Source organism: Jaculus jaculus, chromosome 11, assembly GCF_020740685.1.
Source record: "Jaculus jaculus isolate mJacJac1 chromosome 11, mJacJac1.mat.Y.cur, whole genome shotgun sequence".
NCBI lineage: Eukaryota > Metazoa > Chordata > Mammalia > Rodentia > Dipodidae > Jaculus > Jaculus jaculus.
In genome coordinates this window covers 8,882,879-8,898,971 of record NC_059112.1, presented here as the reverse complement: position 1 = coordinate 8,898,971, position 16,093 = coordinate 8,882,879, and the positions used below count along the sequence as shown (strand labels likewise).

Sequence of the window (16,093 nt, the reverse complement as noted above, 5' to 3'; positions counted from 1 at the left end):
CCGCACTGTGCTCTCCAAGTGCTCTCTTCAGGATGGGTCACTTACCTGGAAAATCAGATTCATCATAAATGACTTACTACCCTTTAATTTCTGACTTTTTCCTCTTATGCTGCTTTAGAAAGATTAGGTTGAAATAGCCTAGTAAAAACCTTAATTAGATCTCTGCTTTTTTTTAAAAATTTTGCTTAATCTTTTTTATTGTTTTCCTTTGAGACAAGGGATCATTGCATAGAGAATTTTAACTTGAACTTGAGATCTTCCTACATCTGCTTCCCAATCCTGTGACATGTACATGTACTATTAAGCCCATTCCTGGGTTTAAAAAAATTAAATTGAGGGAGAGACTTTGAGTCATTGAAATGGCCTACTCACTGCCCAAATTCTCTTGTCCACTAAGATACAGGATAAGAGTGCCAGCATTCTTTTAAACTAGCAAGATCATAATAAACTATCATTCTTCCATATGAATAAGGAAATCAAGAATTCTGAGTTTACTTCAAAAGTCCATACCATAACCTTCGAATGCTGATTACTTGCTTTTGCCCATTCAACTGTAAAATATACCATTAAGTTTATTCATGGGGTGGATGAGTAAGTAGAGGTTTATAAACGTTAAAATTACTTGGTTTTTAATATCCTATGACTTGTTCTCTTCACACAGGACACAATATTTGCATGAGCTATTTTAGTCTTTGCATGTAAGCCAGGAAATTCTGGGGTTTCTATCAGAATTCCTTGGGTATCTGCCCATTTCCTTATTTCAGTTTAGCATATGACAATTCGTGGCCCATAGGGATGCATTACTTATCCAAAATTAAAGTCGCTTGTCTCCCTCCTTGCTGCCGTGCCTCTCTGGGTTCCACGTGGAGTAGCCGTTAGTAGGCACAGATGTACTTTACACACTTGCTTGGTGTTTCTTGGGTTTCAGTTGTTCTTATGCCACAGTGTTTGTTAGCAGAAAAAATATGATGAATGTTCCTGTTGCAAGTTGGTGGAAAGAAAGGTGCTCCTTCCATGTGCTTTGCGAGTATAACAGGAATTCAACCTGTGAAAATACAGTGGGGACAATAACGAAAAGTCATTAGTTTTCTTGTTTATTTTATTACATGCAAGTTTATAATCCTCAAATTTGGGGAAAAAAAGAAACCCAGAAAATATGAAACGTAATTTTAAGTAGAAATTTGTAAGGAGATGTCATGTATTGGTACCATCATTTCCCTCCTCTGTGCTCCCATTCCCCTGAGGGTCCTCTTCCGTGGGGCTGGGGGCAGTCACGCGGGGCTGGGGGCTATGAGTGGTGAGAACGGCAGTCAGTCGTGTCCAGGCGAGGCGCGCAGTGCCGCTGGATCTTCCCCTCCACCACCACCCTGTGGCTCTTATCATCTTTCAGCCCTCTTCTCCACAAAATTCTCCGAGACACGGTGGATGTGTTCTGAGTCTGCTATCACAGTGACCTCTCAGCAGCTTCTAGATTTCCAGTTTGGTGCGTTCTGAGTCTCCTCAGTGTCTGTCTCCATCGCCCTGGCCCAGGTTGTCAGGCTCACCTTGGAAGCAGCACTCTGTTCATCTCACTGACTCCTGTTTCCACCTGGACCCTAGCTGATGTGCCGGGGTAAAAAGTAATTCTTAAACTAGTTTTTCTCTATGTTTCAGTGGCCCTAATATACCAGCCCAGGGGTCACATGTTGTCTAGAACTTAATCTAAGACTTAAAAAAAAAAGCCAGTGAGACTCTGGTAGACCAGGAAACACTATACATTTTAATTATAAATATCAATAATTTATAGAAGTTAACATTGATATTTTATGATCTTGATATGTTACTAAGGGAGCAGTTTCTGCTAAGTACCTGATAAAATAATATAAAGCAATATAAATATATCCTTACTCGGGTATAGTTATTTATTTGTACCTCCATACTTAAGATTGCAAATTCTGAAAATGTCATAAGAAAATAATTATGCATTCCACTTTATGTCATATCTCTTCATGCATTTTCATGCACTTTTCATGTATGATTTCACGTTTTGCCTTCATTTGTGGTTAAATGATGGCATTTAGTGAAAAATCACATTTACTTTGTGGACATATCAATGCTGAGAATACAGTATAATAATGAGTAAGTTAAGCTTTCTCATGCAAACCAGAAAATTCCTGGTTTCTTTTTTTATATACATAAATAATCTGGGTATAACTTCATTTTAATTCAGAATATTAAACTTCACAGCATGGACTAGACCTAAATTTAGCTCCAAAATAAATATTTTGTACAAAGTGGAACTCTGTAAATATTTAAATCATTTTTAAGATGTCAATCACTGAGAGATTTATCCTTTTCTGCATCTCTACTAAATGTATGAATTTTCAAAACAAAATATTCATATTTGTGTTCTCCCTAGCCTCTTTTTAGAGGTCACAAGGTCAATATGTATCAGTACCTGTGTTAACTAATGGCATACTCTATTTTATATCAAAATATTTAGTTTCATTCTTGTATGTTTCTATACCAATGTATGAAGGTGTGTTATTTAACACACTTAAAAGGTAAATGAAGAAAGTTCTATATTATTGTACATTTTAGAGAAAACAGTTATGAAATATGGGGAAACTCAGCAGTTAGCCCTCAGCTGTAGTTGGGAACCGCCCTCCTCAGTGGTCTCTCTATCTTTGTATACTGATGTAAAGACCCATTTCAGTCACGAATCTACTCCTTTTCATATGTTAATGTTCATAAACAATCACGTGGAAATATTATTTATTTTCAACAAAAGAATACAAAATTGCACTTTCTATTTCCATGCAACCAAGCAATTTAATTTTTTATATAGTTGGCAGATGGCAATACTAACTGATAATAAGTAAATAGTTACCCAGGTATAATTTAATGCTTTGTTCTCTTCATTGATTCTTGATGGTTCTTTCACACATAAATTATTGCTTTTCGATCATATGATATTGAGTTGTAGAAATTTATGTAACATTGAGTTGTAGAGATAATTAAAATGTTATCTATCATTGATTTGACATTGATTGATTCTGATTTAAAATACTAAATGATTCATAATTTCAGACTTACCTGGTTCATCAACAGCATGAAATCCATTTCTAAGGACTTAATGTTGGTGTTTTTTTTTTTTTTTTTCTAAATCTTCAGTATTGTTGTGGGCACATTGAAACAGGGGAATAGAAATGCTGTTGATATATTCCCAACCACTTTTTAAATTTATTTAGTTCATTTTTTTCTCTCAATAAACTGCACAAGAATATAGCTTTCAACAGTGATAGTTCAGCAGCAATAAAATTTGTAGTGAAATATCTTCATCTTCATTGCTTATAATTTCCACATTTATTTCCGATAGCCTTCATATTTTAATGCCTTAAATACTTAGTGATTTAAACCCATAGACATAAAGAAGCATTGTGTATATTTTACTCTCACTTTTGAATTAAATTCTAAATTCTTTTTCCTTTTAATCATCCTCTAATGATAAAGAGAGAATTGAATATACTAAGGTAAATCCAGGTAGTATTGCCACACTAATAAAAAAAAAACATATTTGAAAGAAATATAAACTAGTAAAACTTCTATCAGAACTAATCAGTAGATTGAATATTTTCAGTAATAATGAGGTTAAAATTGAAAGGTTTGTATCTTTCTTTTGTCACAACTATGCTAGGTAATTATTTCAATAACCATATCCAAAATAAGTAACTTCCCAAGTTAAGGAATGAATATTTTATACCTAATTTGATTCACTCACACTGTTTCATGTCAGTATTTGTCTATCTATATTTGTGGTATTGCTCACTACACCATCATATTAGTTTTAAAATTGAAGTTGGGTTAAGAAACCTATTCTTTTGAAAATGTACTTGGAGCTAAATTTTCATGGAACCGAATTTTAATACTTGTATGATTTGAAATTATTTTAGAGTACATTAGTATACACATAATTATTGTCAGCCTATACAGAAACACCCAAAAATTCTCATCCCAGATTTAATACTAAAGTAAGGATAAGTTTAATGGTAGCATTTTAATAATATTTTAAATATTACTAAGCATAAAATATTAGACCAAAGAGAAATATACTTTCTCAAAAGAAAGGACTATCTTTTATTCCATTTGTCTTTTAAAACTATATCTATATTTTACTTTATTTTATAAAATGCAACACATACAATCCACCATTTTTTAAGTTGGTGTGTACACAATGCCATCAAATTTTAAAATACTCACAGTGAAATATTTTAGTCAAACTACCTAGCATGAGAATTTTGTTTAAATGGACTTTCACTTAGCAATCAAAATTTGTGTTATAAGCTTGATCAATATACTTTCTTTTTAAAATACAAAGAAGCAAAAAGAAACTTATAGCTTTATCATCATAAGTCATGACAATATTATAATTAATTTGATTTGGACCTGATGGAGAAACTTAATAAATCTAAGTTCTGTAAGCTAATGGAATAGCTGGAAAAATGATAGAACTTACTGACATATTACATATGATCTTTAATGATCTGTAGATTTTAAGTCATCGTATGTCAATTATGTCTTACTGGAGGTACAATTGATGAATATGTTCTTTTATCCGGAAGTATATATTGCTATATGGAATATTTATGTAGATTATTTATAGTTAAACAGTAAAATTTATTTTTAGTTTTAAATATTGCACAGGGTAAACCACTATAAGACCTCGTCTAAAATACTCTGACTTAATCTGTCCTGGAGAAGCCCCTAGAAGTAGGTGGTCTGCGTCTAACACATGTGTGCCACTTTTAGAAGTGCTTCCATTCCATATTTGAGGCTCAGTTCTCTCTTTCTCAAGGTCAAAAGGAAGCGCCAAAAGGTCCAGGAACCCCATTTCAGTGTTTTAGCTGGCAAGACCTAGAAATGTGACCCTCACTTCAGTTCACATCCCCGTGCACACCATGTCACTGCAGTGACTCTAGACAGAGCTGGGGTTGGCAGAGGACGCATGAGTGGCCCACGCAGCAAAACACCTTGCTCCTCGATCTTTCCCTTGTGACATGTCACACGAAGGCAAAGCATGTACCTCTCTAGCAGTTACAGTACAAGGCGGCTATTGTAATTTTTAAAAATTATTTATATACCTTAAGGCTTTTCAAGCATGAAGACCTGAATTTGATTTCTAATCTCTGTTTAAATGCCAAGTGTGTTGGTGGAAGCCTCTAATCCCAGTGCTGAGGAGGTGGAGATGGGAAGATACTTGGGGTTCAGTGGCCAGGCACTCTGACCTAATTGTCTAGCTCCAGGACAATGAGAGACCCTATCACAAAAGGTGGAGAAGGGCGTTCCTGATGTGGACGCCAAATGTTATCCTCTGTTGTATACACACACATGCAGATACATGCATATACATGTGTACATACACACATACATATGTGCATCCACACCACACACAAACATCCAAAATATTTGTATGCCTTGGTACAATTTTGTATGGCATTTTTACTTGTATTTCTATAAACTAATCTGCAGCTGTCTGCACTTGACACTGTTATTTATATACTAATGTAAAAAGTTTTTCTAGAGCCAGGCGTGGTGGCACACGCCTTTAATCCCAGCATTTAGGAGTTAGAGGTAGGAGGATTGCTGTGAGTTTGAGCCCACCCTGAGACCACATAGTGAATTCCAGGTCAGCATGGGCTAGAGTGAGACCCTACCTTGAAAAAAAAAGAAAAGTTTTTCTCATCATGAACTTGACATCATGGATATGTGAACTGGTACAATGAGAATGTATATAAGGGCTGGACACATGGATCAGCAGTTAAGGCACTTGTTTGGAAAGGCTAATGACCCAAGTTTGACTTCCCAGGACCCACGTAAAGCCAGATGCACAAGGTTGTTCATTTGCAGTGGCTAGAGGACCTGGCACACCTGTTCTCTCCCTCTCTCTCTCTCTCCCCCCCCTTTCTCTCATAAATAAATAAATTTAAATAATATGTAATAAAAATACCTACTATGCTTTATAACTCTTAGCTATTACTACAACTATAAGATTTTCTATTTATTTTTATAACTTAACCATAATCAATTCTTAGAAATTTGTCTACCTTTCACATGGCTATCACATAATTGAAATGTCTCTTGCAACTGTATAATTGACCTGATTGTCTTAGACTGTCCTATTTCAGCATTATCCAATAGAACTTCTCTGTGATGGTGGAAACATTCTAGAACTGTATACAGATCCATGTCATGTCTACCACATATTTGAGGCTTTTGAGCACTTGACATGTGACTGGCGTGACAGAGGAACTGTATTTTCAACATTATTCTGTTGTAATGAATTGAAAGTTAACCATTGTGATTAGTGATCACCTTATCAAACGCACAGTTCCTTTCACCCTGCTCCATCTACCAGTTTCTTTTTCAGCCACATCTCTCTTTGCTACATCATATGACTGCTACACCATCCTCAAATGCATTCAACACTCAATATTTATGCCCTGAGTGTCTTATTCTTTGAGCGAGAGATTTTGTATTGTTGATTTTGATTTTTATGTTCGATTTTAGCTGTACACAGTCTGTTAGTAATAGCGTGTAATTTTTATTGGCAAGAACGTTCTAGCTGGAGGAACTTAGACTACGCTCAGCCTGTGGTGATTGCCATATTATAGGTGTATGGACTGAGATGTTCGCAGGTTAATGCGTCTCTGCACCAGAGCCACTGGCTGGTAAGTGGGTGGACCGCACTGTCCCCCCAGGCTCCCGCCGTGGCCTGTCCTGGCTGTTGGCTCGGGGGTGAGCTTGGTCAGCCCGGTTCTGCTCGGGGGAGCCGCATCTCGCAAGGAGCTTTCCTGAGAGCGGCCCTGGTGTGCGCTCACCAGCTTTGGCACGGAGGAAGGAAAAATGCGGAGGCAGTTCCCCTTGCCTTTAATTCTCCGCCACAGCTCACTAAGCAGAAACTACTTTTGTAAAAAACCATGGCTGAAAAAGTTCCCTGATTTTTCTTTATGAACCTGGCTCGAGGATCCCATTGTATCTGGATGATACTAAATTCATTAGTAGTAATGAATAACACTCTACAGGTGCTCTGTGTTTGCTCCCATCTCCACAAAAAAATTACTCAGTTTATTTTTTCCCCCTCAGTACATGAAGTGAATGAATTTTAAAGTAATTAAGATTGGTTATTTTCAAGGAGCTGTAATGTATACATTTAGCTCAGTTTAACCTGTAAGTTAAAATTACATAGTAGTATACTGTCAACAATTAAGTGATCTTACTTACTAATATTACAGAATAAGTCATACCTTCAGGTCACATGAAATTCCATCATTTTAACCTTGCCCCCAAGCCTTTTTCAAATTGCTCATGAAATTTCCCGTTCTCTAGAGAAATGTGATCCCTAAAAAATAAATGTCTCTGTCAAGTTATATGATGAAAAGTGGAATTTTTGAATCTCATATGGGATATTAAAGTATTGTAAAATGGATTCCATCCCCTGGTATTTAAGTTCTTGTGGTCACTTTCAGATTTTCCTTCTGGATATAAAGGCAAGGTTATGATTCCTTTTTAGGAGATGGGGAGGCAAACTTTTGGGGGAAAAAAAAGCTGGAGGATATTGTTCACCTGAAATCCTTGTCATAAAATGCTAATGTTGGTGTTCTTGTCTTTATGTCTATGCATTCTTTAGCTATGAGGATAACAGACCCTTCATCAAGTAAGAATGACCTGAATGGCTGATAAATTGCATTTATCAGTGTGGGTCCCATGAACCAGCTGTCAGATCAGTACTGAAAAATCATTAGAGCTTCTGTCATGCACATTGAGGCAGAAGAGCAAACTGGGCAGGAAAATGCTGTGGCAGGCAACTTCCACGCAGACCGCGTGTCCTGCCGGAGCGTGACCTCCACCCTGCAATTGGGCATCGCTGGAGTTCAGTGTTGGGAGGGCCACCCTTGCCTGCGGTACTGACTTGATTCCATGAGCACATTGTCCCTGCAGCCCCGTGGGGTCCTCAGTGCTGCACACGGCTGCATTTCTGCAGGGTGTCCAGACATCCGTCTCCTCAAATTGTGTTGTCACTTCCTGCAATACCTTTAAAGAGATCTTCTAAGGATGAAATTACCAATTGTAATTAATCTCAGTGATCTATTGTGCTGAACATCCAAAAAGGGGGGAGCACTTCAAAAATTAAAGTTTGTGCATATGAAATGTTCCCTTTAAATTCGACCCCTGTCCTGAGGAGTAAGCTAGTTGTGTGCGGCCACATTTAAATTTGTGAACAAAGCTACAAGTCTGTACCAGTCTTGCAAATGCAAGGGTAAATGGTGATGTCGGGGTACTCCCCGGAACATTTTAAAATTACATGTCCTTCAAGAATAAAGTAAGATTGGCAACCCATGGGCAGCCTTGCTGTAGAACTTCAGTTTGTTCTTCTGGTGAAGAGTCCTTTGTTTCCATCTGCTCTAACCCCACCTCATGTCCTGCCTCATGCCTTTGCTGAATTTCTTCTGCAGCGCCTGGAACTCTCTGAAGTTCCAGATCATTTAACCTCTGGGCCCATCATGTGTTTTCTACTGGATAATAGCCGACTTTAGTACTGTGTGACATCATTTTATTTCTAAATCTAAGTGGTGGTTTTGTCTTTATTTAATAATGATTCTTTCCATGTTTCTTTCGTTTCAATGTGTGAAAAACAACTGAGAGCTTTTCTGTGTATGTGGCCATACTTTGGACTTCAGTGGTATGATGAAATATTAACATCTGAGATGCTATCTAATTCATATAAGCAAATGTGCCAGACACAGTAGCAAACCTCTGTGAGGGAATCTTTATTCGAGAATGTTGATGTCTCACATTAACTGTAAGAAATTTAGTGAACATTTAAATATAATATAAAATAATATATAAATATAATATAAAATATAATAATATATTATAATAATATATAATAGCTGATTGGGTGAGAGAAAAATAATAAGTACTTATAAGTCAAGTCATTTTGATAGGAATCTGGGACCACATGTTAAAAAACTTTTTGAAAGAAAAATGCTTCAGATTGTGGTGAACATGGGCATGTTCCCCTTCACTTTGTAAATATTCAATTCCCCCAAATATTTCTTCATTTGACAACATAAATGAAAGATAAGAATGTGCTGAAAATAAATGTTAGCTCACTTTGTTCAGAGAAGGTGTGCTGGGAAGGAAAAGGTCAGGCTGATGAGTGTGCAGCGCTCTTGTCTGCTTCGGGTCTTGTTCTCCCATCTGCGTGGAGGCTAACGAGGGTTCCATTCCTGTCCCTGGAGTCCCACGTGCTGGAATGATTCCTTTTTTTAATCAAGAGTAAATGCATACATGGCAACAAATACATGCACTTTTGTTACCCACTTCTTACTACCTTGACGGGCAGGTTGGAGGACATGAAGCGACTGGAGTGAAAGTAACTATCTGTCCTTCAGGATTTGCTGTCTCTTCATACCACTCCATCGTCATCCTCAGCTTCATCCTTTTCCAAGTCTGTGCACACTTCTAAGCCATAAATGTGCCCTAGGATGTTAAGTGTCTTTCAGCAAAGATGCCAAATTCCAAATGCCTGATCTTGAAAACCTGGTCCAACATAACTTAGAAGACAATAGGGAGAAGGCTGAAAGAATGTAATACGGCGTTATTTATAGGAACTGAACTAGTTTCCATAGCCACTGTATACCACACTGACTATCTTTTCATCAAATCAGCAAGCTAGGGCTTTCAGCTTCAGACCTGCACTATGAATACTGGTTCCTTCTAATAAGACTTGCTTTGTCAGATAATATGATGCCTTTTTTAAATGGAAAATTAACAAATGTGGAAAAGGGATTAAAAACATACCCATACAAATGGATTGGGTCCCATCAAGCAGATGTGATGTCAATGTCTCACATGAAGACATTAGATGTTAGCTTTAAAGAATTTTTTTCTTTTGCCATTCACCCTAATTACATTTCCATACCATTTGCATATGTACTACAAATACATGAAAAATTTATGGCACAAATCTGCTTTTGCTTAAATGAATTTCTTCTTCATAACATTTTTCATTCATGGATATTTCTTCACGCTTAATAACTTGTACTCTCCATGAAGATCTTAAAGTGCTTTATACCACTTGTCTTACATTTTTCTGTCAATAAAACTGGCCATGACATTTCTTTTTAATGTCAGCATTGTTGATATGGCATGATATGGTTGTGTTAACTGAAGACCAACTTGTGTCATAAGCCTAAATGTTCTTTTCTTTTTACAGGTCGTGGGTCATAGGTGCAATAGCTCTCCTCTGCCTGCTGGGATTGACCTGGGCATTTGGACTCATGTACATTAACGAAAGCACCGTCATCATGGCCTATCTCTTCACCGTCTTCAACTCTCTACAGGGAATGTTCATATTCATTTTCCATTGTGTCCTGCAGAAGAAGGTAAGATACACGCCTGCTGTCAAGACTAAACGGCATGTAGTTCATGACAGCAAATTAGCCCTAACTAGGAGATTATACTTTTGATATGTGTTTCTCTTAAAATAAATGTAAGCCTCCATTTTCTTATAGTAGCAAATGCAAAAGGGACACAAAATAAAAGTATGAGAGTTGGTAAAAGTGTCCAAGGCAGAAACCAAACATTTTATAATTTGGCAAATGAACAAAATGTATATTTTTATAGGTTTGTTCTTATACTCATTTGTGTATTTGGAAAGTAAATCTGATACAGTTGAAGTAAATCATAGGATAGACTCATTTTGTAATTTTTTATATTGAAAAATATAAAAAGTAATTTATTTAGAAGCAAATGTTAGCAACTAAGTATTTGTATTTCCTACTTTAAAAACAAAATCTTAAGTTTTACTTTTTGATTCCCATATTTTCATCTCTATTAAGTGTCTCTTCCTCAGTCTCTCTCTTTTCTCTCTCCCTTTCTTCTCATCCTTCTTCCTTCTCTTTCTCCTCCTTCTTCTCCTTCTTCTCCCCCCGCCCCCATCTGTTATAGTTAACTCTAGGCTGTCACATAAATCCTTTACCCACATTGTCTGGGTTTTACAAGCTTATGTTAATTAACCTTTTCACATTCTAACTCCTGAGTGTGACATAGAGATGGCAGAAATAATTATGAGATATTCAGAAATAGCTCTGGAAATGAAGTGGCAAAATGGTTTTCTTTAAATCTCAGAAAGAAATCAGATTACAATTGTGTTTAGAAATCAGCAACAATAAAAAGTAAAATTCAATATATCTAGAATTGTTTGAGACCAAAAATAAAAATGCATCCACAAACTGTGGTTAAGAGTGGTGTCTACTTGTTAATATGGACAAGAATTAAACAAAAACATTCTGCTTCAAGCTTAGGTGGTGATAGGCATCTAATATGAATTTCTGTGTCCACAAACATAGGATGGAGGACTTAGGATCAATCAATCCTCTACATGTAGATTGCAGCTATTAATTAGGATGGATAGATTTTATTTTAAGGAATTCACATTCATCTTTAAAATAGGTTATAATAGAATGAAAAAAAGCTCAATATTTGATTTTTGTCTTCATCTCAATTGCTGAAATCTAGCAGGCAATCAAAGAATGTGGAGGTATTTGTAGAAGCCATGTATACAAGGCTTGTATCACTTCTCCATCAGAAAGGACACTGCTGATGGTATTAATTAAACCTCAAGGGAATCTGAAAAACATAGTGTAGCTTTTTAACCCAGAAGGACGAGGAATTGGGTATGGACATCAGCTAATAGTGTGCTGCTCTTGATGAGACAAATAAACAGTGAGAACACAGATGGAAAGAATAAGAATCAAACCAGTGTGCTAACTTAGAGATAGTTGATAAAGATGATAATGTGACAAAACTGATGGTTAGCATTTTAGTAAACTTCAGAGGAGTCACAGAGACTAACTACCTGGAAAAGTATGTAGATTGGAAAAGAAGAAAATCATCATGATTCTCAAGAAAAGTATTGGCAGAAATATGAGAGTCAGATCAAGGGCATAGAAGAAAAGATGGATGTGTCCAGAATGGGTCCATGGTAGTCTGTCACAAATTCTGAATGCACAGTGGATTGTCAATTGCATTTACCTTTCACCTTTATTTTATGACTTTATTTTGTTTACTTAATTAGCTGGGAATTTTAACTAACAATGATTATATATTTTAAAGTTGCTATACACGTTGCTATATTGGAGAAAAGCTTACTTTTAATACATTCATATTTATTTGACTTATACTTTTATTGGCCAATACATATTATAATTTCTTTAATTATTTCTTTTATTTTTTCTTACCTTACATAAAGACCTCACTAAAATTATGAAGTAGTACTACTAATATTAAACTCCTTTATCTAATCTAGAATTTTATGTATGTTACCATCATTAACACAGGTCAAATTTTAAAATATATGTATCAACAAGTTCAACTTTGGGATTCATTAGACTGCATTCAGGAAACTCTGGCTGGCAGGACAGATTGACCCAGCTGCCCTTTATCATCCAGTAAACCAAGCTGGGTTATTACGTTTTTAACATTTGTATTTAAGTTTTAACACACACACACACATATGAATGTAATGTATGTAGGTATATAGAACATACATGTCTACTATCTTAGTCCATTTTCTATCATGATAACTCAATACATAGACTAGGCGATTCATAAACAATAGAAATTCACCAGGTATAGTAATGCATACCTCTAATCCCAGCACTCAGGAAGTAGAGGTAGGAGGATCACTATGAGTTCGAGGCCACCCTGAGACTGTATAGTGAATTCCAGGTCAGCCTGGGCTGGAGTGAGACCCTACCTTGGAAAAATAAACAACAACAACAAAAAGAGTAGAAATCCACTTAGCTCGTGGCTCTGGAGACTGGGAAGCTCACACTCACTCACGGTGATGCCATTTGCTAGGGCCCCTTTCTACTTTATTACATGAAAGAAAGTCTCTTCCAATTCCTATAAAGGAACTGAGGCCATCATCAGGGTTTCGCTGTCAGAGCCTCATGTAATCCTAATTATCTGCCAGAGACCCCCAACCTCTAATGTCAGCAACATGTGAATTTGGGAGTGCTGCTTCCAGCACATGAGCTCGAGAGGGAACGCAGTCACACTGCATGGTACTTCATAACAACATCTGCGAGTTTCTGATAGAGAAACTAACTTTTATAATGCATAATAAGTGATAAGTATGCTATACTTTTTATAAGATTGGAACATTTTTGCTCGTTGACAATAGTGTGATCCTACATCAGAAAATATAAAGAAAAATGAAACTATTGGTTGTTTTTTTCTCTTCAGAAAATCATCAAGCACTTTTTTGTTTGCTTGTTTGTTTTTATTTATTTATTTGAGAGTGACAGACACAGAAAGAGAAAGAAGCAGATAGATAGAGAGAGAGAATGGGCATACCAGGACCTTCAGCCACAGCAAACGTACTCCAAATGCATGCCCCTCCCCCCTTGTGCATCTGGCTTACGTGGGTGCTGGGAATTGAGCCTTGAACCAGGATCCTTAGACTTCAGAGGCAAGCACTTAACCACTAAGCCATCTCTCCTGACCATCAAACACTTTTTTTATAGCTATAGAAATAGCTTAAAAGATTTTTCAGAAAAAAAAATATGACTAGTTTTATTAATACACCCTTGCTTATACATTTGCTCATATGTTTTAGTTAATAACACATATGAATTTGAGATTTTTAAAAGGTTGTAGATTGGTTGATTCTACTCATTTTTAAAAAATCGAACTTGTTGAGTTGACATTTTTTAATATGGCTTGCATGGTTGCACCCCAACATTTCTACTAGTTACACACTCAACTATGCTCTTGGAGCTCTAATGATTATTTGGGGATTTGAGAGTATGAAAAAAACTCCATATGCAAGGTTTATTCTCTTCACTATCTCCTAGATTCCAGAACAAGATCTCATCGAAATGAGATAGTGTTACATGACTGGGATAATTAAGATGGCGGACCTTGTTAAGTAGATGGAAAATGCTCAGGATTGAACAAACAGAGAACTTTCTTTTGTAATCTAGATACAAATGTGTCATGGGCATGGGCCACCTTATGTTTTCTTTTTCTTCTTCTTTCTGTGAAGATGTACGCTCGTGGCTTCGAAACATATCACAGTAAAAGAAGGCTGGGTAGTGAATGCATGACTCAAGTTTCTCATGTGGAATGTGGCTCCGTCCCACCTATCAGTTTGCTGGTTGTTTGTGGAATCAGTTGACAGCCGTCAGCCTTCTTGAAAATTGCGAACAGTCTGTGATGAATGCGGCGACTTAACTTATGCAGCTTCCTCTTACTGGGAGAAGCATGTTTCTCCAGCTTGCCCCATGCTCTCTTTGCCTTTGTATGGAAATACTTAAGCAGTCTCATCACCAATGAAGATCTCATTTGCTGAGTGCATGAGGCAAAAGAAGCAGAGAGGAGAAGCTCTAATTACTTAATCAATGCATAGATTTACAGTTGGGACATTTCAAAATTCAGTACATATTACTGAGCTGTTGCCAACAGCGTAGCTTATGTAGAGACCAGTTTAAGCCTCCTCAAGTTGCAATTATAGCATTGACACATGTTCTAAGTAAATATAGAAAAAATCATCTAGTAGATAGTAATAATAGTAATGCTATCTACTTCAGTCTCGTATGAAATTAGAAATGTGGTGCCAGAGCTTTATCCAATGGAGCCCACGAGATAGGGATGTTTTCATACAAGGCACATTGCATGCCATTTTTGCTCTTTCAGTTTGCTCTGACAGTTTACCCACCTCAGTGGTCTTAGCTGCACAATGGAAGTAGACATGACCCTCAGAGTTGCTCTGACAACTCATGAAGAAAGCAACTTAAGGAAGGGAAGGTTGATTTGTGGTCACGGCTTGAGAAGACACATTCCATCACGGCGCGGAAGGCGTGGGGCACAGTGATGGGAATGGCTAGTCACAATTGTGCCCATAATGAGGACACAGAGAGGAGATCAGGTTCTCTTCTCCTTTCTCTGTTTTGTTCAGTCCCGGCTCTGGCCTCTGGGATAGCACTTCCTACATTCAAGAATGTGTCTTCCCTCTTTAGTTTTATCTCGGAAAACTTATTCATGCATAACTTCCGGAAGCTTTGTCTCTGCCATGATTCTGAACCTGGTCATGTAAACACAGAATTAAGTGAGTCCTTCATGGAACTCAGAACAAGCTCTGATTTTAAATATTGTTCCTTTCCAAGAACATATTTCATATTTTATTTTCAATAAAATTATATTGAAATGCTACATTGACATAAATTGTAGAAATTATGTACTCAGTGAAATCAAAAACATAAAGAGCTAAGAATGATCTGTACAGTGTTGAGTAAATTTGTGAGTGTATAACCAGCATGGAAAGTCCCTTTATTGTAGGGCTTTTGATAGTGAAGGTATGGCTTAGGAAAGCTACCTTTTTTTCAAAAAAGTTTTTTGTTTGTTTATTTAATTTATTTGAGAGTGACAGACACAGAGAAGGAGGCAAAGAGGGAAACAGAGAAAGAGGGAGAGAGAGAGAGAGAGAGAGAATGGGCGCGCCAGGGCCTCCAGCCACAGTAAACGAACTCCAGACGCGTGCGCCCCCTTGTGCACCTGGCTAACATGGGTCCATGGGAATTGAGCCTCCAACTGGGGTCCTTAGGCTTCACAGACAACATGTTAACCACTACGACATCTCTCCAGCATGGAAAGTTACCTTTTATTTTAGTGTTTTATTAAAGAAGTAGGCATTAATAGAAATTTGAAGCATGGTAAAATGTTCCCAGAAATTTCTTGATATGCTTCTCTTATTGAAAACACAGAGGGAAAAGGATTCATTTTCTTTCTTTTTTTTTCCTATAACTTGCACTAAATAATAGATTAAATGTTTACTCTCCAATGCCAGAATGAAAAGTAGCTATATTTCTCTGAAATTACTGAGTAGAACAATTTTATGAAAGTAAATTTAAAAGTATTTTATATTTTTATTCTAAATTTGTAAATTGGAACTTTGAGAAAAATCAAAGAAATAAAGATGCAAAAGAAATGCTTAGCCCCACTTTTCCATTTTTGCATTTAATTATTAACTCTCTGCCATTCTACT

The 16,093-nt window shown here is 36.7% G+C and overlaps 1 protein-coding gene across 14 annotated transcripts in view; it reads left to right on the top strand.

Annotated features, from left to right (window-relative positions):
- Positions 1–16,093, top strand: part of Adgrl3 (adhesion G protein-coupled receptor L3) — a 482,809-nt gene that overhangs the window by 394,418 nt on the left and 72,298 nt on the right. For 8 of the 14 annotated variants that reach the window (XM_045130208.1, XM_045130203.1, XM_045130197.1 and 5 more), the window contains 2 exons: positions 7,667–7,693; positions 10,259–10,427. In XM_045130208.1, coding sequence (XP_044986143.1) covers positions 7,667–7,693; positions 10,259–10,427 — 196 coding nt within the window. The remainder of the gene's footprint in view (positions 1–7,666; positions 7,694–10,258; positions 10,428–16,093) is intronic. The other 6 variants (XM_045130202.1, XM_045130200.1, XM_045130201.1 and 3 more) reach the window with 1 other exon arrangement.